Below are 25825 nucleotides of genomic sequence, written 5' to 3'. Positions count from 1 at the left end.
CAGGTAGCACATTCCCAGATCAAGTGTTTTGGTCTCTTCGTGGTGAGACACCTTAGTCAAGAGTGCTGCTCTAGTCTACATCCTTAAATTTAGGACCTGCTCCATTTTGAAGAAGGGAACATACACAATGTTCCTCCTGCCATCACACAGACTCAAGAAAACAGTAACCCCAAGGAAGCAAAAGCTATATATACCTTGTTCTTAAGCCAACCATCTTTAGGGACACTTGGCTGGAGAGGAGTGCTATAATCTAAACCAGTGGTGTCCAAACTTTTTTCAAAGAGGGCCAAATTTGATGAAGTGAAGGGCCGTGAGGGCCGACCAAAAGACCAACCAAAGTTGTTGACCTTTTTTTAGGATTGAAGTTTTTGAGCTTTCTTTTAACCCCACCCCTTGTTGAGGGTTTTTTTAGGATTTTACCCCAGAAAATAAACTGCCACAGGGGCCGGGTCAAGCCCCCAAAACAGACTTTGGACTTGCCTGCTTTAAAGTAAGATAATTGCTTTATTAAAAACATCCTTTGTATCCAAGGAAATACTGATATTTACATGCTGCAGTCTTTCCAAAGACTCAAGAGCCAGCCTCTAAGAGACTTTTACCTCAGGCCAAATTCTCTCTCCCCCCCCCCCCCATTTCCATGCCAGCCAATTATTCTCACAACCCAGTTCAGCTCTTGTGGCAAATCCTGTCTTATAAATCGCTTTGAGGTTTGGGGGAGCCTTGTGTTTTTTAAACCAGTGTATTAATTTTATGAAATGAAACAAACTAAATTCTCTCTGCACCCCAAAGCTCCTATGGCTGTACTTCTGACTGCACAGTTTGGCCACCTTTAAAAACTTACCTGTGCAACCTTTTACACAAGGCACCCTCTCAGACCAGCTTGGCCACTGGCTCCCAATCTCCACCAGATAATTATCAATACTGCACTATTCATGATCTGCCACGGTCTTTAGCTGGGCCACCTATATCTTGACACCACTCCTTTTTATTTCTCCAGCCTTTGCTTTCCCCTCTTTCTACCTGTAGCAACCCCCCAGCCCACTTTTTCAACAAACAAATAATTAAACAGTTGTCTACTTGCTCTTCATCAGGGAAAATGCAAAATCTCAGTCCTCAGCAACAGGGGATGTCGACAGGAACAAGAGCCCAGGAAGACAAAAAGACAAACCAGTTCTCAAGTTCTCTCTGGCTGGTCTTCAGTTTGATTAGGGCTGTAGCTGTTTCAAAGTGCTCTAGGCTTCCAGACGAAGACATAGAAATCACAGAAAATGCTACAAACCACTGTAGTGTTGACAGCAGACCACTGCAATATGTCTGGTGTTAACAGCTCAGAGCCCTTGCAAAGAGTTGTTGGAAAACCCTTGCAACAATCCAGCCAGACTTAACAGGATTCTGTGTGACTGAACAGCCAACAAGGGGAAGCCACTTAGGTTAGCTCATAAAATGCAGTTCCCACAAACTCCTAGAAGGATCCTAGAATAAAATCATAGAATTGTAGAGTTCGAAGGGAGGACAAGGATCATCTAGTCCAACCCTCTGCAGTGTATTAATCTTTTGCCCCATACACAACCTTGAGATTAAGAGACACACATTCTTAATTGGTTCCTGTAAGGGGCTTGTTGCTTGTGTACATGTATGTACAGTTCAGCAAGTATTGTACATGTATGTACACAATGTATTAGATGTATTAGAATATGCCCTGTAATGACAATAACTTTACTTGATTAACCACAGAAAGTCAGCTGAGAAAACTGTATTTGTCACACTGGTGTTAGACAAGAATATATTCCAGCTGAACATATTGTTCAGTTATAATACTTGCTGAACTGTACCCAGCACGAAACAGTATCTTTGAAACTGTGACATGTATACAGCTCTTTCATCTTCACTGAAAAAGTTAGTTTAGCACAGAGAAAAGTAAGAGCATTGATAAAGTTGGCTTTGTTTCTCACAGAATTCAACAGTGATTAATCTCTCTATTTGCTCATTTCCCAGTGTTAGGCCAGTTTGTTCTCAAATTAAGAAGAATCTCGACATCTTGCTGCGCTAACTTGTAAATTCCAAGTTCATTTAATGCTGCCATTGCTGTGGGCTGACTTGAATTCAGGGTGGTTTCAGTTCTGTTTTCAGTGGCTGAGTGAAGCACATCCTTTAAAAGTAGGGCTGAGCCAACATTTAAATTCAGCACAATACAGGCCTCCTTTATGCTGCAAAAGAAAATGAGAAAGTCCTCATTTCAGAACAGGGGAAAAACTAGAGAGCTATGCAAATGCTTGGAGGGGAACTTTAGGCTTGTTGCTTATATAGCAGCCCATCCTGCCACATGACAAACCACATTTAAAACAGAGAAATTGGAACAACAGATCTTCATGCTATATCAGCTTTTTTTTTCTTTAAGTGACAAATATCTCACTAAATACCTCAGCCTGTAAATGGTAAGTTCACTTTTTTGTACAAAACGGGGGAGGGAACCCATGCTTGCAGAAGTTATGTTATTTAACTACTATCTTCCAGTTAATTTGGCAAGGATCATGATCTTACGCTTTTACGCCTTAAACTTGTCCCATAATTATTCCCCAACAGTGATGTAAAAGTATTAAGCAGTGGTCTTTATATGCTTGCTTGCTTGCTTATCTAACTAACTAACTAACTGCCATATACCTGTAGATCTCATGGCAGTTCACAACATAAAATTGCAATATAACCAACCCTACTGTAAATGCTAGCAGAAGAAAAAGAAGAAGAAGAAGAGGAGTTTGGATTTGATATCCCGCTTTATCACTACCCAAAGGAGTCTCAAAGCGGCTAACATTCTCCTTTCCCTTCCTCCCCCACAACAAACACTCTGTGAGGTGAGTGAGGCTGAGAGACTTCAAAGAAGTGTGACTGGCCCAAGGTCACCCAGCAGCTGCATGTGGAGGAGCGGGGATGCGAACCCGGTTCACCAGATTACGAGTCCACTGCTCTTAACCACTACACCACACTGGCTGTTGCCAGTCTACATTTTTATTAAAACTCTTAAAAGGGATGACTCTTTCTTTCTTTCTTTCTTTCTCTCTCTCTCTCTCACACACACACATACACACATACCCTTTCTCAGAAAAGTGTTCATAACAAAATGGTAGGAAGAAGAGGATCCTTGCAACTCCTCTATTCCCCCCCCCCCCAATATATAAGTTTTGAAGTAAACTAGAAAGTGAGACATGTTTTACTTACTGTTTGAAATAATTCTCTGGCCTCTTGCAGTAATGTGAGAACAAAGGGAAAAGATTCCTGGTCATGTCAAACTGCAGCTGCGCTGCTCCTCCTTCATTAAAGTGATTGGCCAGAATGATCTGTACACAGCATACAAAGAACAGGCAGGTCATAGTGAACATTTATGGCATGATTTATCATTACGGCCCTAGTCACCCAGGACAGACACTTACTTCCTGATAGATAAACAAGTCCACCTTCTCTGCAAGCATTTGCCAGAAGATTTTGAACAACGAGTAGCAGAGCTGCTGCTCTAGCTGTAGGAGCTGGTCTCTCAAGGTCATTAGCAGTGGGCAGGCAGTGGCTGACAGAGACATCACAGCCTGTTCTGACTGGGAAGGCAAAGACAGCCACCTGAAAGAAACAGAAAATCGTCACTGCAAAGGAAGGCTTCTGACAGCACCCTACTCAAAGTTGGCTTGGGAGTTTACAAGACACTTCATGAGATCTGTTTCCGTTTGTGATTCCAGATAAGCCTTGACAGATGGGGAAGGGGACCACATCTAGCTCAATGGCAGAGCCCAGCTTCCGTCCCTGACATTCTGGTTCAAAGCTTCTCAAGGAGTAGAGAGTCCAGAAGAACACCTGTTAATGTCTAGGAGACACAACCACTACATTGTCTTTGCATTTTGCCACTGGCATTAGGAATCTCTCCATTGCACAGGGATGGTGAACCTGTGACCTGTGATGTTCCTGGAGTCCGTTGGCCCCAGTTAAGGTACCTAATGGGCCAGGGATGGTGGGAACGCAGCAGCATCATCCTTGCCAGCAGGGTGGGGCAAGGGGGAGGAATGTATTTTAATACACACATTACTAGATCCCAAAACCACAGTGACTAGTATCCATCTAGTCTAGTTCACCTCTAGTGACGTGGGTGATCTGACACTAAGTAAAAGTGAAACAAAAGAAGTGCCATGGTCAGATCACTTCCTGGTGCAACTGGACTTCTCCGCGACCCTTCCCCTCTGCAGGGAGGTGGGACCAATTCGGATGGTCCGCCCCCGCCACTTAATGGATCCAAATGGTTTCCAGAGAGTGGTAGGGGATGCTTTAGCCCATGTTGATGGCCTTTCAGCTGATTCCCTGGTGGCCCGCTGGAATGCGGAGTTAACCAGGGCTATCGACTGTCTGGCTCCGAAGCGCCCTCTCCGATTGCATGGAGCCCGAACAGCCCCGTGGTTTTCTTCGGAGCTGAGGGCGATGAAACAATCGTTGAGACGGTTAGAGCGTCGGTGGCAGAAAACTCACTCCGAATCTGACAGGACACAGGTTAGAGCTCAACGTCGAGCCTACCAAGTGGCGATAGCGACGGCGAAGAAGACTTTCTTCACCGCCTCTATTGCATCTGCAGAAAATAGTAGCAGGAGACTCTTTCAGGTGGTTCGCAATTTAACGGAACCACCTTTACCACCGGGGACTTGTAAAGACCCCAAGATCTCCTGCAACGATTTTGCAAAGTTTTTTGCAGATAAAATCACTCATATTCGGAAGGAGCTAGACACCACCGTGGGAGCAGGGCCGGGGCGGGAGAGTGCTAGAGCTCTGTCTGGTCAAGTTGCATGGAATCAATTTCAATCCGTTACCCCCGAGGATGTGGACAGGCTGCTTGGACGCGTGAAACCAACCACCTGTCTCCTTGATCCTTGCCCATCCTGGCTAATAAAAGCAAGCCGGGAAGGGCTGGGCGATGGGCTCTGCGGGGTGGTGAATGCTTCCCTCTGTGAGGGAACATTCCCAGATCCGCTGAAAGAGGCGGTCATTAAACCGCTTCTTAAAAAACCATCTTTAGACCCGGCCAGTATGGCCAACTATCGCCCAGTCTCAAATCTTCCATTCTTGGGCAAGGTGATTGAGCGCGTGGTTGCTGAACAACTCCAGGCACGCCTGGAGGATGCGGACCATTTGGATCCCTTCCAATCGGGATTCAGGCCTCACCATGGGACTGAAACTGCCTTGGTCGCGCTGGTTGATGATCTCCGGCGAGCTAGGGACAAAGGTGAGAGTTGTTTCCTGGTTCTGCTGGATCTCTCAGCGGCCTTTGATACAATCGACCATAACATCCTTCTGGACCGTCTAGAGGGGCTGGGAGCTGGGGGCACTGTTATACAGTGGTTTCGCTCCTTCCTCCTGGGCCGTGTTCAGAAAGTGGTGGTGGGGGATGAGTGTTCAGACCCCTGGGCCCTCACTTGTGGGGTGCCTCAGGGTTCCGTCCTCTCCCCCATGCTTTTTAACATCTATATGAAGCCGCTGGGAGGGATCATCAGGGGGTTTGGACTGGGTGTCCATCAATATGCAGATGATACCCAGCTCTACCTCTCTTTCAAATCAGAACCAGTGAAGGCGGTGAAGGTCCTGTGTGAGTGCCTGGAAGCGGTTGGAGGATGGATGGCGGCTAATGGATTGAAGTTGAATCCTGACAAGACAGAAGTACTGTTTTTGGGGGACAGGAGGCGGGCTGGTGTGGAGGACTCCCTGGTCCTGAATGGGGTAACTGTGCCCCTGAAGGACCAGGTGCGCAGCCTGGGAGTCATTTTGGACTCACAGCTGTCCATGGAGGCACAGGTCAATTCTGTATCCAGGGCAGCTGTCTACCAACTCCACCTGGTACGCAGGCTGAGACCCTACCTGCCCGCGGACTGTCTCGCCAGAGTGGTGCATGCTCTGGTTATCTCCCGCTTGGACTACTGCAATGCGCTCTACGTGGGGCTACCTTTGAAGGTGACTCGGAAACTACAACTAATCCAGAATGCGGCAGCTAGACTGGTGACTGGGGGCGGCCGCCGAGACCACATAACACCGGTCTTGAAAGACCTACATTGGCTCCCAGTACGTTTCCGAGCACAATTCAAAGTGTTGGTGTTGACCTTTAAAGCCCTAAACGGCCTCGGCCCAGTATACCTGAAGGAGCGTCTCCACCCCCATCGTTCTGCCCGGACACTGAGGTCCAGCTCCGAGGGCCTCCTGGCGGTTCCCTCATTGCGAGAAGCAAAGCTACAGGGAACCAGGCAGAGGGCCTTCTCGGTAGTGGCGCCCGCCCTGTGGAACGCCCTCCCAGCAGATGTCAAAGCGATAAATAACTACCTGACATTCAGAAGACATCTTAAGGCAGCCCTGTTCAGGGAAGTTTTTAATCTGTGATATCTGTATTTTTTGTTTCTATGGAAGCCGCCCAGAGTGGCTGGGGAAACCCAGCCAGATGGGCGGGGTACAAATAATAAATTATTATTATTATTATTATTATCCATCCTGGATAGCTCAGTTGGTTAGAGCATGGTGCTGATAATGCCAAGGTTGCAGGTTCCATCCCTGAATGGGAGGGACAGCTGCATGCTCCTGCTAGCAGCGGGCTGGACTAGATGATCCTCGGGTGTCCCTTCAAACTCTGTGATATATGATATGATATACGATAAAACAAAGGGGAATCATAGTGGACTCTTAAAATAAAAACAAACACAGCTTTATTTAACCATCTTGAACATTAAGACAGTTTTTGGAAGCAATTCTGTGTTCCAAAGCTGTAACACTACTGGGTCAAACCGCACAACTACTCTAGAACTGGAAGAATTACTCTAAGGTTGTCCCCCCCTGAATATTCAGGTGACAAGACTGGGTTCTCTAAATGGCCAAAATTGTTACTACATCTTGAAAACACAAGTGTTTTTCATGGCACGATAAAACAGCCGATTTATTTATCAATCTCACAACAAGCACGGAATATAATTCCTTGATGATTGTTCTCCCTCAAAATAGTCATCCAGATCATTCCTTTCAGATACAGTGGTGCCCCACAAGACGAATGCCTCACAAGACGGAAAACCCGCTAGACGAAAGGGTTTTCCGTTTTGGAGGTGCTTCGCAGGACGAATTTCTCTATGGGCTTGCTTCGCAAGACGAAAATGTCTTGCGATTCCTGGGGGTTTTTTTTCGCTCCCCACCCCCTTTTTCTAAGGCACTAAGCTGCTAATAGCCTTTTAGCAGCTTATCCGCTAATCCCTTAAACCTTTAATAGCCGCTAATAGCTGCTAATAGCCACTAAACCGCTAATAGCGCTAATCCGCTAATAGGGTTGCTTCCCAAGACGAAAAAACCGCTAGACAAAGAGACTCACGGAACGGATTCTTTTCGTCTTGCGAGGCACCACTGTATCTGTATCCTGCCAGATGCAGGATCAGGTTTTATAAAACAAGGTAATGGCATACAGTATTGTGGGAAGAAGAACGCAGGCTATACGTTTTTAAAATTCCCCATCACTCCCTTCCAAACTGTGTACAAATTAAAATGTGCCCAGCAAAGTATCACCTTTCCTTTTTGTACATCCTGGCAGCCTCTTTGACCTCTCTGAAGACATGGTCCACCTGACGAGTCAGCATGTCATGCTTTAGTCGCTCCAGGAGGTTGATCATGTCGTCAAATACGGAGCTTTCCATGGAAGCCAGTTGTCCTAGCTGCAGCTTACTTAGTGCGTTGCTCTCAGCACAAACTTCCAGCGCCGCCTGCTGAAGCTGCAAAAAGAACTAGATAGACATGAAGATCCTGCTGTGTGCACTGTCGCCCCAAAATTGTCGCACCTTAAAACGGCCGCAACCTGATCCCCTGCACTTTGAAAATGTACTGAATTCTATCAGTGCAAGCGAAAGGCAATTCTAAACTGTGAATAAATAGGGGCAGTTGTGTAACAAAATGTTGAGAGCAGTAAGGAGTTAATCTGCTGTGCCTCGGAGCTGAAGGGAAGAGCTTATCAGGCAGGACGTGACGTAAACAGCCTGCTATGCTGTCTGTGTTCTGGGGAAAGCGAAAGTGTTAGTTGAGCTGCCCAGCTCAGGGAGAGAGGAGCTGGGAAAATGCAGCTACACTCCGATGGATTCTAATCTGTATATATATGTGTTTTCGGAACAATAAAGAAGCTAGAGAAAGAGGAGCTGCCGTCTCTGGTGTCATCCCTTATCACACGCAAAGCTGTGCTAATTCTGCTGATGATTTTACGACCTACAGAGGCCCGCGCAGAGGAAGCATGCCGGGCGCCATTAGACCATAAATCTGTCCAAGGAGATTTATTGGAATGAGGTCGAACTCAATTAAGAACACAAAATGCTTTTGAAATTAAGTTTTGGCAATCCACAAAGAGCAACTCTAGTTATGTAAAACGACCATCACTTACGACGTTGTCCGCCCAGTCTGCCAGGACTGTTGCTATGTAGTTCACAGCATTGAGGATGGCGCAGTAGCGAAAGGCTAAGGGCACTCTGGTCTCCTCCTTCATAACTTGAGTGAGCCGTATCCTGAAGTCATCCACCAACTCCTTTTGCAACTCCAGGAACTGAAGCTTTCGAGCAGCTGCAGGAAGGTGTTTATACCTGTCTATGCAGAACACATTACAAGGAATTTGGTAAATTATTACATCTTTTTAAAGGCTCTCTTTTGTTAGAAAGCACCTACCGTCCAAGATCTCATCACAGACTTAAGTGGCCCTTTTTAAGGAACGGGAATGGTGTTACAAAAAGTTGTTTATTAATGTGCTCAATGCTTCGTGCTATGGCACTTAACATTTTTGCCTCCTTTTCATAGTCTCTGCTGTCCCACAGAAAGAATCATAGAATTATAGAGTTGGAAGAGACCACAAGGGCCATCGAGTCCAACCCCCTGCCAAGCAGGAAACACCATCAGAGCACTCCTGACATATGGTTGTCAAGCCTCTGCTTAAAGACCTCCAAAGAAGGAGACTCCACCACACTCCCTGGCAGCAAATTCCACTGTCGAACAGCTCTTACTGTCAGGAAGTTCTTCCTAATGTTTAGGTGGAATCTTCTTTCTTGTAGTTTGGATCCATTGCTCCATGTCCGCTTGTCTGGAGCAGCAGAAAACAACCTTTCTCCCTCCTATATGTGACATCCTTTTATATATTTGAACATGGCTATCATATTACCCCTTAACCTCCTCTTCTCCAGCCTAACATGCCCAGCTCCCTTAGCCGTTTCTCATAAGGCATCGTTTCCAGGCCTTTGACCATTTTGGTTGCCCTCCTCTGGACACGTTCCAGTTTGTCAGTGTCCTTCTTGAACTGTGGTGCCCGGAACTGGACACAGTACTCCATTTTTAATGGATACAAGACAGGCTGGGAACTTGTTCTGTAGACACACAAAGGCCACATTTCATTCCCCTAATGGCATTTGTCTGTTGTTCTATGGCAAACACTGACTGCTAACTAAATTAATAAAATAGGGGTATCAACCTAAAACACATTAGGCTGGATCGAGAGGAAGTTAGCCACCATGGTTTCAATGGACCTGAAGTTAACAATGACTAACTTTCCCCCACTGATTTCAGCAGGCCTAAGCCTGAAATACTACACACAGTTGAGTGTGAGTCAACTCAATGGAATACGCATGACATAATGATGGAAAGGGCAATTAACTTCCTCTGAATTAACAGATGCTGCTCCATGCTACTCAAAGCATAAGGTACCTGCTTACGGTGCACTCAAAATCCATACTATAATTATTAGCAATGTTTGGTCTCTTTTAGGTTTCTGAGTATTCTTAGATAGTTTTACTTTTTTAAAGGTACATTATCCCAGCAGTAATTGCCCAACATATCCATGCTGTTAGTATTAACAGTGCCATGACTACCTTGTGAATTATGCACTGATGGAAAGAAGAATGAACAGAAACTACACTGATTTGCAATTCCAATTTCCAACTCTTACTCCTTTAAAGCCCTAAATGGCCTCAGCCCAGTATACCTGAAGGAGCGTCTCCACCCCCATCGTTCAGCCCGGACACGGAGGTCCAGCACTGAGGGCCTTCTGGCAGTTCCCTCACTGTGAGAAGCGAAGTTTCAGGGAACCAGGCAGAGGGCCTTCTCGGTTGTGGCACCTGCCCTGTGGAACGCCCTTCCATGAGATGTCAAGGAAATAAACAACTATCTGACTTTTAGAAGACATCTGAAGGCAGCCCTGTTTAGGGAAGTTTTTAATGTCTGAAGTTTTATTCTGTTTTTAAGGTTCTGTTGAAAGCTGCCCAGAGTGGCTGGGGAAACCCAGCCAGATGGGCGGGGTAGAAATAATAAATTATTGTTGTTGTTGTTGTTGTTATTTGGTGACAACTGTAGCCACTGATAGGACATTGATTTCCTTGCTGATTGCGTTACAGTTCTTGAATAATTCAAGAACTGTAACACAATCAACAACCCAATGCCAGAACCCAATGCCAGAAACGTTATAATTACCTGTGATAACCAGTAGCAGAGTCATAAAAGTTTCAGCACAATCTGGGACTTTCATTTCATCGACATCTGTAATGTCTTTATACTGTGATATCCAGGCAGCTTCAGATGAAAGCATCGAGTCCATCTTTTGAAGAGCAACTGCCAGGCACAGAAAACCAATGAAGAATATTTAAATAGTTACCTTAGTTAAAATAGAATAACTTACTGTAGTTACCTTATTATTTCAAATTTTATTTCAAGAGGGAAACAAATTGTTCCTTTTTAAAATGAAATTTGGGACAGGGGGAAAACGTATCAAATATGGCAATTTCAAATCAAAGTTAAGATGCTGCTTCTACTAAAGGAGTTAACTGAATGAACATTAGTAACAGCTAAAACAGCCAATATGAACCCAGTAAGAGAACACGTTTATCAATAACGTCCTGGAATCAGATGAGTTCTCTTATACCAACTGCTAAAATCCCTTACAAAACTGACAAACAGTATTATCTTTATGCAAGTATTAGCCAAAGTAAAGCTTAACACTTTCTAGTGCCACATTTTTACAGTTGTTTATTCGAATTTCATAGGTTTTACAAACTCAACTTCTTATTGACCTGATCTTCAATTTTACGATAAACTGTAATAAGGGGGTAATTAGCAATAATGCATCCTTTTCCAGGTTGCTTTTGCTATTGTGGGACGCGGGTGGCGCTGTGGGTTAAAGCCTCAGCGCCTAGGGCTTGCTGATCGAAAGGTCGGCGGTTCGAATCCCCGCGGTGGGGTGCGCTCCCGTCCTTCGGTCCCAGCGCCTGCCAACCTAGCAGTTCGAAAGCACTCTCGGGTGCAAGTAGATAAATAGGGACCGCTTACTAGCGGGAAGGTAAACGGTGTTTCCGTGTGCGGCTCTGGCTCGCCAGAGCAGCGATGTCACGCTGGCCACGTGACCCGGAAGTGTCTTCGGACAGCGCTGGCCCCCGGCCTCTTTGAGTGAGATGGGCACACAACCCTAGAGTCTGTCAAGACTGGCCCGTACGGGCAGGGGTACCTTTACCTTTTACCTTTGCTATTGTGGTTTCTTCTCTACTTTAAAGTCTCCTGAACAATAAAAGGAACAAGAACAATAGCAAAGAGAGTACTATTCAAGCAGAAATAGGAAGATGGATCTGACATGGAAAGTAAATATGCATCAGCTACCTGATCTCTGGTGGTACAGTCTGTTCTTGCCTCTATTTTTTTTGTCAGGGATTTGCTTTGCAGTAGATAAAAAGCTCTGAAGAGCTCAGATGTTACAGCAGTGTTCCTTTGGCAAGCTCAGCCATCTCCTAGAAGTGTATCTCAATAGTCTCAATGGCAAAAAATCTAGCCTTAATTCATGGATATTGGCATCTTAACCCTCTCCCAGTAAAGTTGGTTCTACCATGCTATGTCTGACAACTCATATTCCTGGGATATCCCTCTAGCGGCTATCAAGTAGGCCTCCTGATTAGGAAACAAGCTATATCCTTTGCTGTGCATCAGGATTATTATCAGACAGATCTATACACCTCTCCCCACCAAAAGCCTGACACCGTTAGGAGCAGCAGCACGGACTGTGTTTCTTACAATCATGGGCCTCTGCAGAAAACTACGTACAGTGGTACCCCGCAAGACGAATGCCTCGCAAGACGGAAAACCCGCTAGACGAAAGGGTTTTCCGTTTTTCAATGCGCTTTGCAGGACGAATTTCCCTATGGGCTTGCTTCGCAAGACGAAAATGTCTTGCGAGTCTTGAGATTTTTTTTTGCTCCCCACCCCCTTTTTCTAAGCCGCTAAACCGCTAATAGCCTTTTAGCAGCTAATCCGCTAATCCCTTAATAGCCGCTAATAGCCGCTAAACCGCTAATAGCGCTAATCCGCTAATAGGGTTGCTTCGCAAGACGAAAAAACCGCTAGACAAAGAGACTCGTAGAACGAATTAATTTCGTCTTGCGAGGCACCACTGTACACCGTAAATTCTATCCCAAATGCAAACATTTAGGGCACAACTCTAGTTCCAAGACTTGTTCAGATTTAAAAGAGTTATTCCCCCAAGGTAGTGGAGTTTGGAATGGCCCCCCCTCCCCAAACACCCAATTTCTTCAGGTCTGGTTTTTAACCAAGTCAGGTCTTACATTTTCTTTCCACAGTTAACCATCTTTGAAAACAGGTTTCTTCCGATAGAATGTGCATGCAGCTGGGGAAGCTGTTGAGATACCCATGAACGCTGTGCAGCTCTCGCTCAAAGAGAAGCACCTCATCCACCAGGTGACAAAAGAGGTTGTCGTCATACAACAAGCAAGGGATATCGGCAGCCAGCTTCTCAAGGATCAGCATCACCAAAGCTCGGGAAAATTCCAGCTTAAGAAGAAACGGAGAGATTAATTCAGATGACAGCTGCATTTGTATCAGAAATGGTTAAACTTCAGGCTAGTGGAACCTACTTTTTTAAAAATCAATGCCCCAACACCCATGCGCAAAAGAGACACATTTAGAATTAAAAAATCCTGAGCCTAGAACGTGTTCTCACAGTCCTTTCAAATTGAGTATCCTGCCCACCCCCAATCTTTCTTAATTTCAGTAATCTGCATGTGTCACTTTCTTGCTGCTGCCAATAATCAATTGGGAGTCAGAAATCCTTGCTGATCAACTGGAAAACACCCAGTGATCGTAACAGTTGTTTCCAGTCAATCTTCTGCCCATCCTGTGCTGGATGTATAATTTCATGGTTATCAGTATGTTAACAATATACAGAGATGCTTACCTTTGCATTCACCGATACACCTGCCTTGTCCAAAGCTGGTTGGATTTTGTCTTCAAGAAACTTAGCATGATTTCCTATCCACATGAGTACCTGGGTTAGGTACCATTCAGGCTTTTGAGAAAGGAGAAGAATTCACAATATTGGTTGTTAGGTCAAAGATGCAACCTATTTTGTCCGATCATAGCATCATACATCACCTTAGCCTGTTGGCCCAGTTCCCCTCTAGCAGCCCTCGCCACTGCTTTTTATATTCCCAGAAATTAAGTGGTTTGTGCTTGGCAAGGGAAGTGCTTAACCAAAAATAGTTTAATAAGCAGAACACTTGCTTGCTATAGGTGTGTGCTGCAGTACAGACAAGAATTTCCTTAAAAGATATAGGAAATAGACTATTCGAGTCACAGGCCAATAGAAGGGATATAAACCATGAACTCTAGTGGCACTTTCTTGTTTTTGTTGCAACAGACCAACACAGCTACCTTTCTGGAAACTGGGAGAATGGAGTACATTGGAAATCAATGCAAAGCAGCAAAAACCTAGATCAAGTTAGTCCAATATGTTTATAAGATGTCTAGAGTTCACTTAAAGTTGTTCGGCAAACATGCTGAGATGGGATAAAGTTGCTCCTGAGAAGAAAGCCCTTTGGGACTTAATCTTTGGCACTAAAAGAAACTTGCAGGCAGGGCAGGGAGAAGAGTTAGGAGCCTCGGACACAAGAGCACCAGGTTGATGAACTATATTGAATTGATAGAAAAGACTGACAAAATCCGACACCAGGGAGAAGAGACGGTGGAAGAAGATTGGAATTTTTTAAAAAAAACATTATTTAGTATAATATTGTATAATTAAGGAATGTTGGGAGATGGTGGAATGAATTCATATGACTTTAGTTGAAATATGATAAGGACTTAAGATTTTAGGATTTAAGGGTTTAAGATTTAAGGTTCTTTTTTCCCCCATCATTAGAGTGAAGTATAGATAATTTTTTAAGATGTTGATGGGAAGATAAGGTTAAAATGGATTAAGATAATTAAATGATAGTAAGTAGTGAAAGATGGAAAGAATTTGCTGACTTAATTATTAACTAGAATACAAAAAAGGGAGGTGGGAGGAGGTCGAGGAAATAAGTCATTGAAGGATAGAATTGTGAAAAATGGAAGGGTTTTTTAATTTTTTTTGCTTTTTCTCTAGTGGGGTGGAGGGGTTGTTCTATGTTTTTTTTTATTTTTTTATCTTTATTTTTCTCTTTTTTATTGTATTTTTTCTTCTTTTTTCTTCTTCTGTAATTATTAAATTTCTAATAAATATCATTTTAAAAAAAATAGAGTTCACTTAAAGTTGTTACTAAAATCAGGCGTCATTTCATACATCTTAAAAGATGCGCAAAATGCCAAATACATGCCAGTCTTCCCAATGTAATGCAGGAAGAGGTTTACGTCCGACTGATAAGACGTTGTCTGAATATTTTTGCTGTTGCAGCTGTGTGAGTTAAAAGAGCAAGAGCAGGGGTGGGGAACTTGTGGCCTGTTGCATGTTGGTCTGCAACGCCCATCGTCCCTGACCATTAGCCATGCTGTCTGGGGCGCATGGGAATCGGGAGTCCAGCAACATCCAGAGAGCTAAAGGTTGTATTTTAAATGAAGGCTGAAAATGGAAGACTAGTAAATTTTGAGAGGCACATATGCACATCCCATTCCACCCCACCTTCCTTCATATATCCTTTTAGAAGGTTCTATTTAAGACAAGACGCGGGTGGCGCTGTGGGTAAAAGCCTCAGCACCTAGGGCTTGCCGATCGAAAGGTCGGCGGTTTGAATCCCCGTGGCGGGGTGCGCTCCCGTTGCTCGGTCCCAGCGCCTGCCAACCTAGCAGTTCGAAAGCACTCTCGGGTGCAAGTAGATAAATAGGGACTGCTTACTAGCGGGAAGGTAAATGGCATTTCCGTGTGTGGCTCTGGCTCGCCAGATGCAGCTTGTCACGCTGGCCACGTGACCCGGAAGTGTCTCCGGACAGCGCTGGCCCCCGGCCTCTTGAGTGAGATGGGCGCACAACCCTAGAGTCTGGCAAGACTGGCCCGTATGGGCAGGGGTACATTTACCTTTACCTTTATTTAAGACAATGATTTTGTACAACACCATCAACCTACCTTGCTCAGCACATTTGTTTGTCTGTTTCCTGTGAAATGATACTTGAATCTTTTCTGGAGAGGAGCCAGCATGATTTGCATAGGTAGTATGATAGGTGGAGATGGAGGAAGAATGTATTTTTCTGGAAGCTGTTTCGGTTTGGTTAATAGTTCATCTCTGAGATTTTTAAGAGTCAAAGTTAAATGTCTTATTCATACAGATACAGGCATATATATCTCTGGACCACTTCCTAAGTGAGAAAAATGTTGGAAGGGATCATGATAAGCAGGCAGAGTAGTGTGATCTGGTTGTACGCCTCCTTGCTATCTACAGCATACAAAATGAAAGACAAAGCCTCTCTCTTCACTCCTCCTCAAATTATACCCTGTTTTTGTTCAGTTTGCTTAGCAAAGTGTCATCAGGGCTTATCTCTCTGGACTCCATTTGCGTTATTAAGTCACTTTGCTACGACAAGAAGCATTGATTTATATTAGCTACAGCTCACCTGCCCCATATCCCACACAGTTCTGGAGGATCCCCATAACCGGAACCGTTTTACAGGGAGGTCAACAGTGTACACTGCGTAATAAATAAAATCCCAATGTAGAAATGAAACCCTGCTCAAACTTCTCTTGGTCCAAACTTTTAAAACTAAACACAGAATTCTTGACTTCTGACAATTTGGTTGGATTCATAACAAGTTAGTCACACTACGAGACTTAGACATGACTAATTTTTGACTCTTGATTTTGATGGGACCAAACTTGGTCTGGATCCCATCCTTAACACCCGCATCTTGATCTGCAGTTGCAAGGTGGTGGCAATGCATATCTCCATGTTGTGAAAATCTTCACCTGCCGGTTTCTGCAGATCAAGGCACAAGAGCATGCCAGGCCGCTTTGTTTTGTTTTCCCAGTTAGTGCCAAAATTAGCATGCCATAATAATTCATTTAGCACAAGGTAATCGACCACAGCGGGTGGCACTGTGGGTTAAACCACAGAGCCTAGGACTTGCCGATCAGAAGGTCGGCGGTTCGAATCCCCGCGACGGGGTGCGCTCCAGTTGCTCGGTCCCTGCTCCTGCCAACCTAGCAGTTCGAAAGCACGTCAAAGTGCAAGTAGATAAATAGGTACCACTCCGGGGGGAAGGTAAATGGCTTTTCCATGCGCTGCTCTGGTTCGCCAGAAGCAGCTTAGTCATGCTGGCCACATGACCCGGAAGCTGTACGCCGGCTCCCTTGGCCAATAAAGCAAGATGAGCGCTGCAACCCCAGAGTCGGCCACGACTGGTGCTAACGGTCAGGGGTCCCTTTACCTTTAATCTACACTACTTTGGAGCTTATGCATATGCCCACTAGGAAAGGAACAGCTTTATGGTTTTTCCAAGGATACGAAGTTTGTAGTTTCAGAAGCTGAGAAAAGAGTGTCTCAAAGTTTGTGTATATCTCTTGGGCGTTGGCTGGCGGTGTAGCCAAGCCAAATGGCTGGGATTGTGTTGGTCCAACAAAAGGCCAATGAAGATGATTTAAAGTCTCCTCAAAATCACTGCAATAGAAGAACATATAAAAATTACTCTGATTTAGTAATGCAAAACAAAATTGAAAGCATTATTTCATCTTCCTACCTTGACAATCTATCCTTCAGGATCTTGTGCCAGAATTGAACCGTAGATCTTACAAAAGTAAGAAGATGAGAACAAGATGACTCCTGAAGCTTGATATCAACTTCAGCCATGGCTGCTAGAGTTGTAGCAGCCTCTGGAACATTGTTAGTCATGAGATATTGCTGAATGTTGTCACTAGAAAAGAAAAAAGTGAGCCGGCTAATGTGAAAAGATCTTGCTTGATTTTACAATTATTTAAAAAGGTAAAGGTACCCCTGCCCGTACGGGCCAGTCTTGACAGACTCTAGGGTTGTGCGCCCATCTCACTCAAGAGGCCGGGGGCCAGCGCTGTCCGAAGACACTTCCGGGTCACGTGGCCAGCGTGACATTGCTGCTCTGGCAAGCCAGAGCCGGACACAGAAACGCCGTTTACCTTCCCGCTAGTAAGCGGTCCCTATTTATCTACTTGCACCCGGGAGTGCTTTCGAACTGCTAGGTTGGCAGGCGCTGGGACCGAACAACGGGAGCGCACCCCGCCGCAGGGATTCGAACCGCCAACCTTTCGATCGGCAAGCCCTAGGCACTGAGGCTTTTACCCACAGCGCCACCCACGTCCCTTTACAATTATTTATGAAGTGCTTAATATTACAGTTGCTGGTGCGCCTTATCACGTGGCCAACTGACATGTTTGTAGACAGAGGAGTTGAACAAATACCACTACAAAAATTGCACTTAAAATCATGTAAATAAATCTAAATCATAGAAATCTGTCTGAACCCTCTCGCAAAACAAGAGAACAGAAAATTAATATCCACCAACAGGATATGCAGGGATTAGCAGGTATCAGTGCTCATCTCCATGCTGTAAGAAACTTCAACTGCTGATTACTGCATATCAGGACACCAAGAGAATATCAGGCTAAAAATGTTAAAAACCTCAACCTAAGACACATGGCAATCTATTTAAATAAACTATAAAAATTCAGATGCACCACAACATTGATTAACTATTTTTATTATCTTGCCCCACCCAACTGAAGGCTCCATATATTCCTACTTTGTTGTGTAGGAAATTAATATTTACAATGCCTATGGAGTTTTTAATTATTTAAACCAAATAAATCTGGATTATGTTAACCATTTATAGCTTGTTCAAAGAAGCTTGCAAACTAAAAGAAATCCACACACATGCACAAAAACACCTAAATAAAACAATGGACCCATAGCAATGATCCTTTCGGATGGGGAATAGCATATGCAATGGCGGAGCACATAACTCCTCTGTTTGATCCAACACAGAGTCCTTTCAAAAACATAAGAATTCTACCAATCTGGGAGGGAACACAGGGCTCTTGATTCAGTCATATACCCTTTCTGCGTCACACAGTAACCAATAGGATTGCAACTTTAATTTTAAAGAGGGGGCTCTATGAACCCTACCTTGTTTCAAGGCATGTATGTAATTACTATTATTATTACTATTGTTATAGTTACTTTATCAAAAAAAAGTATGAAAACAAATTGACAAGATATAATGCAACACATAAAAACAATTTAAAGTATTTGGAGACTCTAAATCTTTCATCATGCCCAAAACACATAACGTGAGGTACTATTTACCTTAACTCCTCTATTTGTGAAATCCATTTTAAATAAGCCAGGTGCCTTTCAACTTCTTTTATTTGACTTATCAGTACACCAAGATCCTCCATCCATGGCTTGGATGTCATCAAGTGATCATTAATTGAATCGTACAACAGGCTTTCCTTCTCTAGAAGCTGATTGAGAGATTTTTTAGAGTCTTCTGCATTCTGTAAGGCCTTCTGAATTCTTTTGGGAACTTCAGACGAAACCGTGAGCACCTATATAAATATACGTTAAAGAGGCAACACTGTAAGACATTTCTATTATGTGGCAGAGGAACACATATGTAGCTGATTTCGTCCAGTTCAGACAAATAATTGAAACTAAGGCTTAAGGCGTAATAAGGGCTACATGGGATTTGATTGTACACAAACTGCTTCTCTCTTCTTGCCCTGGGAACAGGTAACAGGAAACCCAAAGAGAGCAGGCTGGAGAGGGAAAAGGCAAGAGAAGCATGCAATCTAACAGATCAATCCCTAAATCCTCGTTTCAGCTGTAAGACTATACAGTGGTACCCCGCAAGACGAATGCCTCGGAAGACGAAAAACCCGCTAGACAAAAGGGTTTTTCGTTTTCTGAGGTGCTTCGCAAGACGGATTTTCCTAAGGGCTTGCTTCGCTAGACGAAACAGCCCTGCCTCTCCTGTCATGGCGACGGTCACTGCACGCACGCACGCTCGCTTCCCCGCTCCTCCGGCTCCCTCCCACCTTCCGGCTGATGGCCGACCTTCCGGCTGCCTCGCGCCGCTGCCTACCGCCCTCGCGTGCTCCTCTCAGAGAGCCGCTGCCACCAGCAGCCAGAGTTGCAGCCAGAGTCGCGCTCCTGAGCCCCGCCGCCCTCCAGCAGCCGCGTCGAGCGGTGTCCTCAAGGCGCGGGTGAGTCCAAGGACCGGCTGCGGCAGCTGCCCTGCTTCTCCCCGCCGTGGTGCTTCGCAAGACGAAAAAACTTGCTCTACGAAAAAACTCGCAGAACGAATTAATTTCATCTTGCGAGGCACCACTATACTAGACCTCATAGAATCATAGACTTGTAGAGTTGGAAGGGATCATGCGGGTCATCTAGTCCAACCCTCTGCAATGAAGGAATCTGTTGCCCAACATGGGGCTCAAACCCACAACCCTGAAATTAAGAGCCTCAGGCCCTACTGGTTGAATTAATCCCAGCTTCCTCACACCTCTGACCATCTATAACTGGGATGGGGAGCCTGTGAGTCTCCAGATGTTGCTATTCTTCCACACCCAACAGCCCAGCTAGCATGGCCAATGGTCAGAGCCAGTCTTGGCAACCACTCATGGTTTGCGTGGAGAGAAACAAACTAGAAGACTGGCATGTTTCATCCATGGAGAAGCAATGCAGGAATTTAATGTAAATGAGTGCTACCTATTTACATAGAAACCTTGGGTTCTTTTAAACTATGGTTTAATATGACATGAGGACTAGGCCACTGTGTTCAGTGGAGCCAACTCTCAGATATGCATGAATAGCCTGAACAACCTAAAACTGGAATGAAATGAAATTATGAAAATAAAAAAACCTGACAGCATTTAAGTCTGCTTTGGACTCTGGCCAAAGTTCCTCTAGTTCCCTTATCACCTCCCCTGAAACAAATGTAAAGTGGTGCCCCGCAAGACGAATGCCTCGCAAGACGGAAAACCCGCTAGACGAAAGGGTTTTCCGTTTTTGAGGTGCTTCGCAGGACAAATTTCGTATGGGCTTGCTTCGCAAGACGAAAATGTCTTGCGAGTTCCTGCGTTTTTTTTCGCTCCCCACCCCCTTTTTCTAAGGCACTAAGCTGCTAATAGCCTTTTAGCAGCTAATCCGCTAATCCCTTAAGCCTTTAATAGCCGCTAACAGCCGCTAACAGCCGCTAATAGCGCTAATCCGCTAATGGGGTTGCTTCGCAAGACGAAAAAACCGCTAGACGAAGAGACTCGTGGAACGGATTCTTTTCGTCTTGCAAGGCACCACTGTAATTGATTCCTTATTAATAGCATGTTCTCATTTATGTAAGATAAACAACTATTATAAAAGAAGGAATATAGCAACTGTATTAAAGAAATGAAACCACAGAAGTAAACAAGGGACTATACCTACAGCATAGGAGATACAGAAAGCATGCATAAATGGAAGAATATATGGTGAAGATGCAAATTGCAAAGAATGGTCTAACTGCATGGGCCTCCAACTAGTCAGCAGAATGGGATTGTGTCCATTCTGCATTCCATCCATGCATAGGACATGATATTTCAACATGATCTACAAGGATAACACATGCAAGCCAAATTGTACAACTGTTATTGTTTTTTAAATCCCTCCCAGATGTTGAAGGAGAGATTGGGGCTGCATTCTTAAATCTAGTGAATTGTTATTCCCAATATGTGAACATGACATAGCCCTAATATCAGGGATTATGCTCCCCATCATTTGTACAGACAACACAGCTCAAAGTTTGTGAACAGGGTGCGCTTTGTTCACATACCAAACATATTCAACTCACCTGTTCTTCTAGCTTTGCTTTATTTTCTGACAGCTGTTCAATAAGTCTGCCAAGCTTGCTTAATGACTCGTAGTCTGTTCCAACCTCCCTTTCCACAAATTCAGACACATAAAAAGGGATATCACAGCTCTCCGGGTCTCTAGGAATTCTCTCTTTCCTGCTGCCCAGGGCTTCCATCTTTGGATCACCTGCAGTACTGAGTTAAAAAGGTTTGAATTAACCTGTATGCAAAGCAAATGTGAAGTCCATTTGGAGTAAGAAATTTTAATTGAACTTCAGTTCAACAAAAATATTAATAGACAGAGGTGCGCAAATTTTATTAAAGATGGAAATAAAAGCTGCAAAATATCTGAGTGGTTATTTTCTTCAGAACAGATTACTCCAGAGACTTTTTTCAATGAGAAAAAAGTATTACTGCAATGTTACAAAACTGGAATCTGCTCCTATCCATATACCAGAACTATGCTTTTTGCATTTAATATGCTGTATTTTTCGCTCCATAAGGCGCACCGGACCATAAGGCGCCCCTAGTTTTTAGGGGGGAAATCAAGGGAAAAAATCCTAGCGAGAAGCTCTCCAGGCTTCAGCGAAAGCAATGCGTAGCCTCCAGAGCGCGGAGGGAGCGCTCCCTCTGCGCTTTGGAGGCTTCGCGTTGATATCGCTGAAGCCAAGGAGCCGGCATTCGCTCCATAGGATGCACACACATTTCCCCTTAATTTTTGGAGGGGAAAAAGTGTGTCCTATAGAGCGAAAAATACGGTAATGCAAATGCTTTGCTGTCCCTGTATGAAAAAAACACTTAAAAACAAGAACTCAAGACTTTTGCCGTTTGGAAAGTGGTGGAGAAACAGACTGAAAAGTGTGAGATGAACAAATAATTAATGGGCAGACATGTTAACACCCTGCAAGCAAATCAGGATAAATGCTCATTGTTATATAACCTCATCTCAAAGAAATCAGTGATTGCTCAATGAGGACTGAACAGCATCTAACCACTGCATAAGCTTTGGGCATGTAAATCAGGATGAATGCTGAATAAACAGGTTGTCTGGAAGAGCCCTGAGAGTACCCACCATAGAAGTTGAGCTTCTTCAGAATCTTCTGTTTCTCCTCCTAGCCCTTCCTCTTTGTTGGCCTCCTGCTGAGATAAAGAGGCACAGTTTGAGTCCACCTCCTTTCAATATCAGCTTTCAGGAGCAATGAAACACTGTCTTGCAATATCCATTACATCTGCTTTCGGATGGGCAGATTGGAAATGCAAAAATATTATAAGTATAAATCTGGAAAATAGATAAACAGTGAAATAAAGTTCACTTGCCTCTTGAAGGTCCAAAGTTGCATCACTGTTCAAGAGTGGTTGAACCATCTCCATTGTAGCCCACTCTGAAGGGGTATTTTCTGCAGGAAAAAAATAATCTACATTTCAGAAAATTACAAACCAAGCAGCATAATTTGACATGAAGAAGTGTGCCAATATCAAACGATCTGCCTTTAAAATAGAGATTATATTGGATGTAATCACAAAATGAACCCAGCACACGAGACTTGAAAGGGGTTCACTGGAACAAATGTATGTACCCATTAGAGAGCCAGTGTGGTGTGGTGGTTAAGAGCAATAGACTTGTAATCTGGGAAACCGGGTTCGCATCTCCGCTCCTCCACATGCAGCTGCTGGGTGACCTTGGGCTAGTCACACTTCTCTGAAGTCTCTCAGCCCCACTCACCTCACAGAGTGTTTGTTGTGGGGGAGGAAGGGAAAGGAGAATGTTAGCCGCTTTGAGACTCCTTCGCGTAGTGATAAAGCGGGATATCAAATCCAAACTCTCAATGCCTATTAGCCATGGCGGCTATATGCTACCTCCACTGTCAAAGGCAAAATGCCTCTGAATGTCAGTAGCACAGAATGACACCTGGGAAGAATGCTGTTGCGCTCAGGTCCTGCTTGAAGGCTTCCTATAGGCTGGCCACTTTGAAAATATGATGCTGGACTAGATGATTCACCAGGGCTCTTCTGATGTTTGTAATAGCAACTTCAAACTACTGGTCTTCTTAAGATTTACCTTCATTTGTAGTTTTTTCCTTGTCCGCAACAGCTACACAGAACAACAGGACTCCTGAGTTTATGCCAATAAAACTCAGAAACGTGAGAAGTTAGGAGTCCAATGTTGTTTATTGCAAAGCAATAGGTTAGTCAGATCATTCTGCAAAACTGCAACCCCGCCTGGTGGTCTAGGCAGTGGTATTTATAAAGTTTTAAACAAAGCATTTCAATTTTGACCAATCATATACAGTCATACCTCGGGTTACAGACACTTCAGGTTGTGTTTTTTCAGGTTACGGACCCACTGAAACCTGGAAGATCGGGTTACTTCCGGGTTTCGGCAGTCTCGCATGCGCAGAAGCGCTAAATAGTGCTTTGCGCGTGCGCAGAAGCGCAGAAGCGCCGAATCGCAACTCGCACGTGCACAGACGCGCCGCTGCGGGTTGCGAACACTGCGGGTTGCAAACGTGCACCCCGCACGGGTCACGTTCGCAACCCGAGCGTCCATGGAACATCATTACCTCATTTCATGTTTAATACACATGCACAATGTTGTTGTTTAGTCGTGTCTGACTCTTCGTGACCCCCTGGACCAGAGCATGCCAGCCACTTCTGTCTTCCACTGCCTCCCGCAGTTTGGTCAAACTCATGTTTGTAGCTTCAAGAACACTGTCCAACCATCTCGTCCTCTGTCGTCCCCTTCTCCTTGTGCCCTCCATCTTTCCCAACATCAGGGTCTTTTCCAGGGAGTCTTCTCTTCTCATGAGGTGGCCAAAGTATCGGAGCCTCAGCTTCACGATCTGTCCTTCCAGTGAGCACTCAGGGCTGATTTCCTTAAGAATGGATGCGTTTGATCTTCTTGCAGTCCATGGGACTCTCAAGAGTCTCCTCCAGCACCATAATTCAAAAGCATCAATTCTTCGGCAATCAGCCTTCTTTATGGTCCAGCTCTCACTTCCATACATCACTACTGGGAAAACCATAGCTTTTACTATACGGACCTTTGTTGGCAAGGTGATGTCTCTACTTTTTAAGATGCTGTCTAGGTTGGTCATTGCTTTCCTCCCAAGAAGCAGGCGTCTCTTAATTTCGTGGCTGCTGTCACCATCTGCAGTGATCATGGAGCTCACTGCCTCCATTTCTTCTCCTTCTATTTGCCAGGAGGTGATGGGACCAGACACACATGCACAATAAACACTGGCAATTTCTACTGATTAGGTTGATTCCCACCGTGTTCTGTTACATTGTGTTAGTGTGCATGTTGGGAACCTGTGTTACACGTAGCAACTTATGTTCTAGCTTTGTGCTGGATCTTTGTGATTCGCATATTAGCTGTATTTCTGCCCCAATGGGGGGCAGCAACTTGCAAAATCTGCAGTTTCATAAAGTAACAGGCTACCGTAACTTCTCTATTAGAAGCACACCCAAGGATTTAGAGGGCTTACACATTATCACATTTATTGGGCCACCAACACAGGGGCCCTGCTCCGGCCGACCCCTCAGCCTCCCCCTGCCACCTGTCCACCTCATCCAGCCAGACGCGGTCACCCCACCCCGGCTCTCTCAGCGACCTCCTTCCCCGTCGTCCCACCTGAAGAAGAGCCGCTGCTGGAGCCTCGAGCGCCACGCAGTCTCGTCCCCTCAGAGGGGCGCGAAGGAGGACCGGGCTCAAGCCACGCCCACTCCGCCGCCTCCAGGTCGACGCGTCGGCAGCCCAGCGCCGTGACGGCGCGGAAGCAGCGCGAGGGGTCACGTGGCAGGGAGGCGCGCCGTTTAGACGCAAGAGCTCCAGCCCAGTGCGCCTGCGCAAGATAGCGCTGTAAATCGTTAGAGCCGCGCCCGCACGCCGTGCTTCCGGGTTGGCTTTGGGAAAACCGCCTCTGCGCTCGGACAGGAGCGGGAAAGAGTTTAAATTGTCGGCGTGTTTCAGCGTAGTTGTGACTGGGCAGCCAAAATATGCTGCATCGCCCCCCCCCAAAAAAAAGTATAAAATCATATACTTGGAAGCGGCCACAAGAGTCATTAGCGCAATGCGGGGATCTTTTGGCGAACGTGGGGCTCGAACCTGCAACCCTGGGATTAAGAGGCTTCTGCTCCCACCGACCGAGCTATATCTTGCTGAGGTCCAATTTTAATTTTGGAAACCAAAGAAATACCGCCCGTTCAAGAGCTTATTCTTCCCATATCTTTATTTTATTTCTATGCCACTTTTTTCTTCCGGGGAGCTCAAGGCGCTGTCCATGCTTCTCTTCCCCGCTTCATCCTCACAACCCTGTGAGCTTCTTCGCAATGCCGTCACCTCCCTCATGGGAGCTGAGTGGGAAAGGAGCCGCAAGGGGAGGGAAGCCCTGAGAAAACGCGAAAATTATTATTATAGTCCCACCCTGGTCCTTCGTGTGTATCATAAAACACGGGCAGCGAATGTGGTGCGGCGGGGCAGCAGGTTTTAGTTTCCATATTATTGGATCGAGGGGGCTTTTCTGCTGCCGCGGAGGCTGCTTCCCAAATTCAGCAAAAGGGAGAGAGAGAGAGAGAGTCTCCGCTTCAGGAGAGGCTTAACTCCGAATTTCTCTCCCACTGCTGCTTCCTCTGAAGTGAGCTGCAAGCTTGCTTGCCCCGCTTGCTCTGTGTTTCCTGCAGCCGAGCGGGCGGTACTAAAATAAACGAGACTGAAGGGCT

The 25825-nt window shown here is 45.1% G+C and overlaps 1 protein-coding gene across 4 annotated transcripts; it reads right to left on the bottom strand.

The window, feature by feature from the left end:
* Positions 1 to 1058: 1058 nt before the first annotated feature.
* On the bottom strand, positions 1059 to 24911 carry RINT1 (RAD50 interactor 1). 4 transcript variants are annotated; one of them, XM_083399594.1, is made up of 16 exons: positions 24738 to 24911; positions 22424 to 22503; positions 22179 to 22243; positions 21106 to 21301; positions 18585 to 18826; positions 16987 to 17160; positions 16755 to 16907; positions 15383 to 15539; positions 13241 to 13351; positions 12612 to 12837; positions 10480 to 10617; positions 8414 to 8613; positions 7555 to 7769; positions 3429 to 3609; positions 3217 to 3335; positions 1059 to 2207 (listed from the first exon to the last, which is right to left on the bottom strand). In XM_083399594.1, the coding sequence occupies exons 2-16, from the start codon at positions 22475 to 22477 to the stop codon at positions 1985 to 1987; spliced, it is 2454 nt and encodes an 817-aa protein (XP_083255720.1). In that variant the 5' UTR covers positions 22478 to 22503; positions 24738 to 24911; the 3' UTR covers positions 1059 to 1984. The 4 variants fall into 4 exon arrangements, with proteins under 4 accessions (XP_083255720.1, XP_083255723.1, XP_083255722.1 ...); XM_083399597.1 differs by having other exon boundaries at positions 22179 to 22246; positions 24738 to 24887; XM_083399596.1 differs by having other exon boundaries at positions 21106 to 21293; positions 24738 to 24875.
* Positions 24912 to 25825: the final 914 nt, after the last annotated feature.

The sequence above is a fragment of the Podarcis tiliguerta genome, assembly GCF_965153285.1.
Source record: "Podarcis tiliguerta genome assembly, chromosome: 10".
NCBI lineage: Eukaryota > Metazoa > Chordata > Lepidosauria > Squamata > Lacertidae > Podarcis > Podarcis tiliguerta.
The sequence above is the reverse complement of the archived record's forward strand: the minus strand, read 5'-3'. Positions and strand labels throughout refer to the sequence as shown.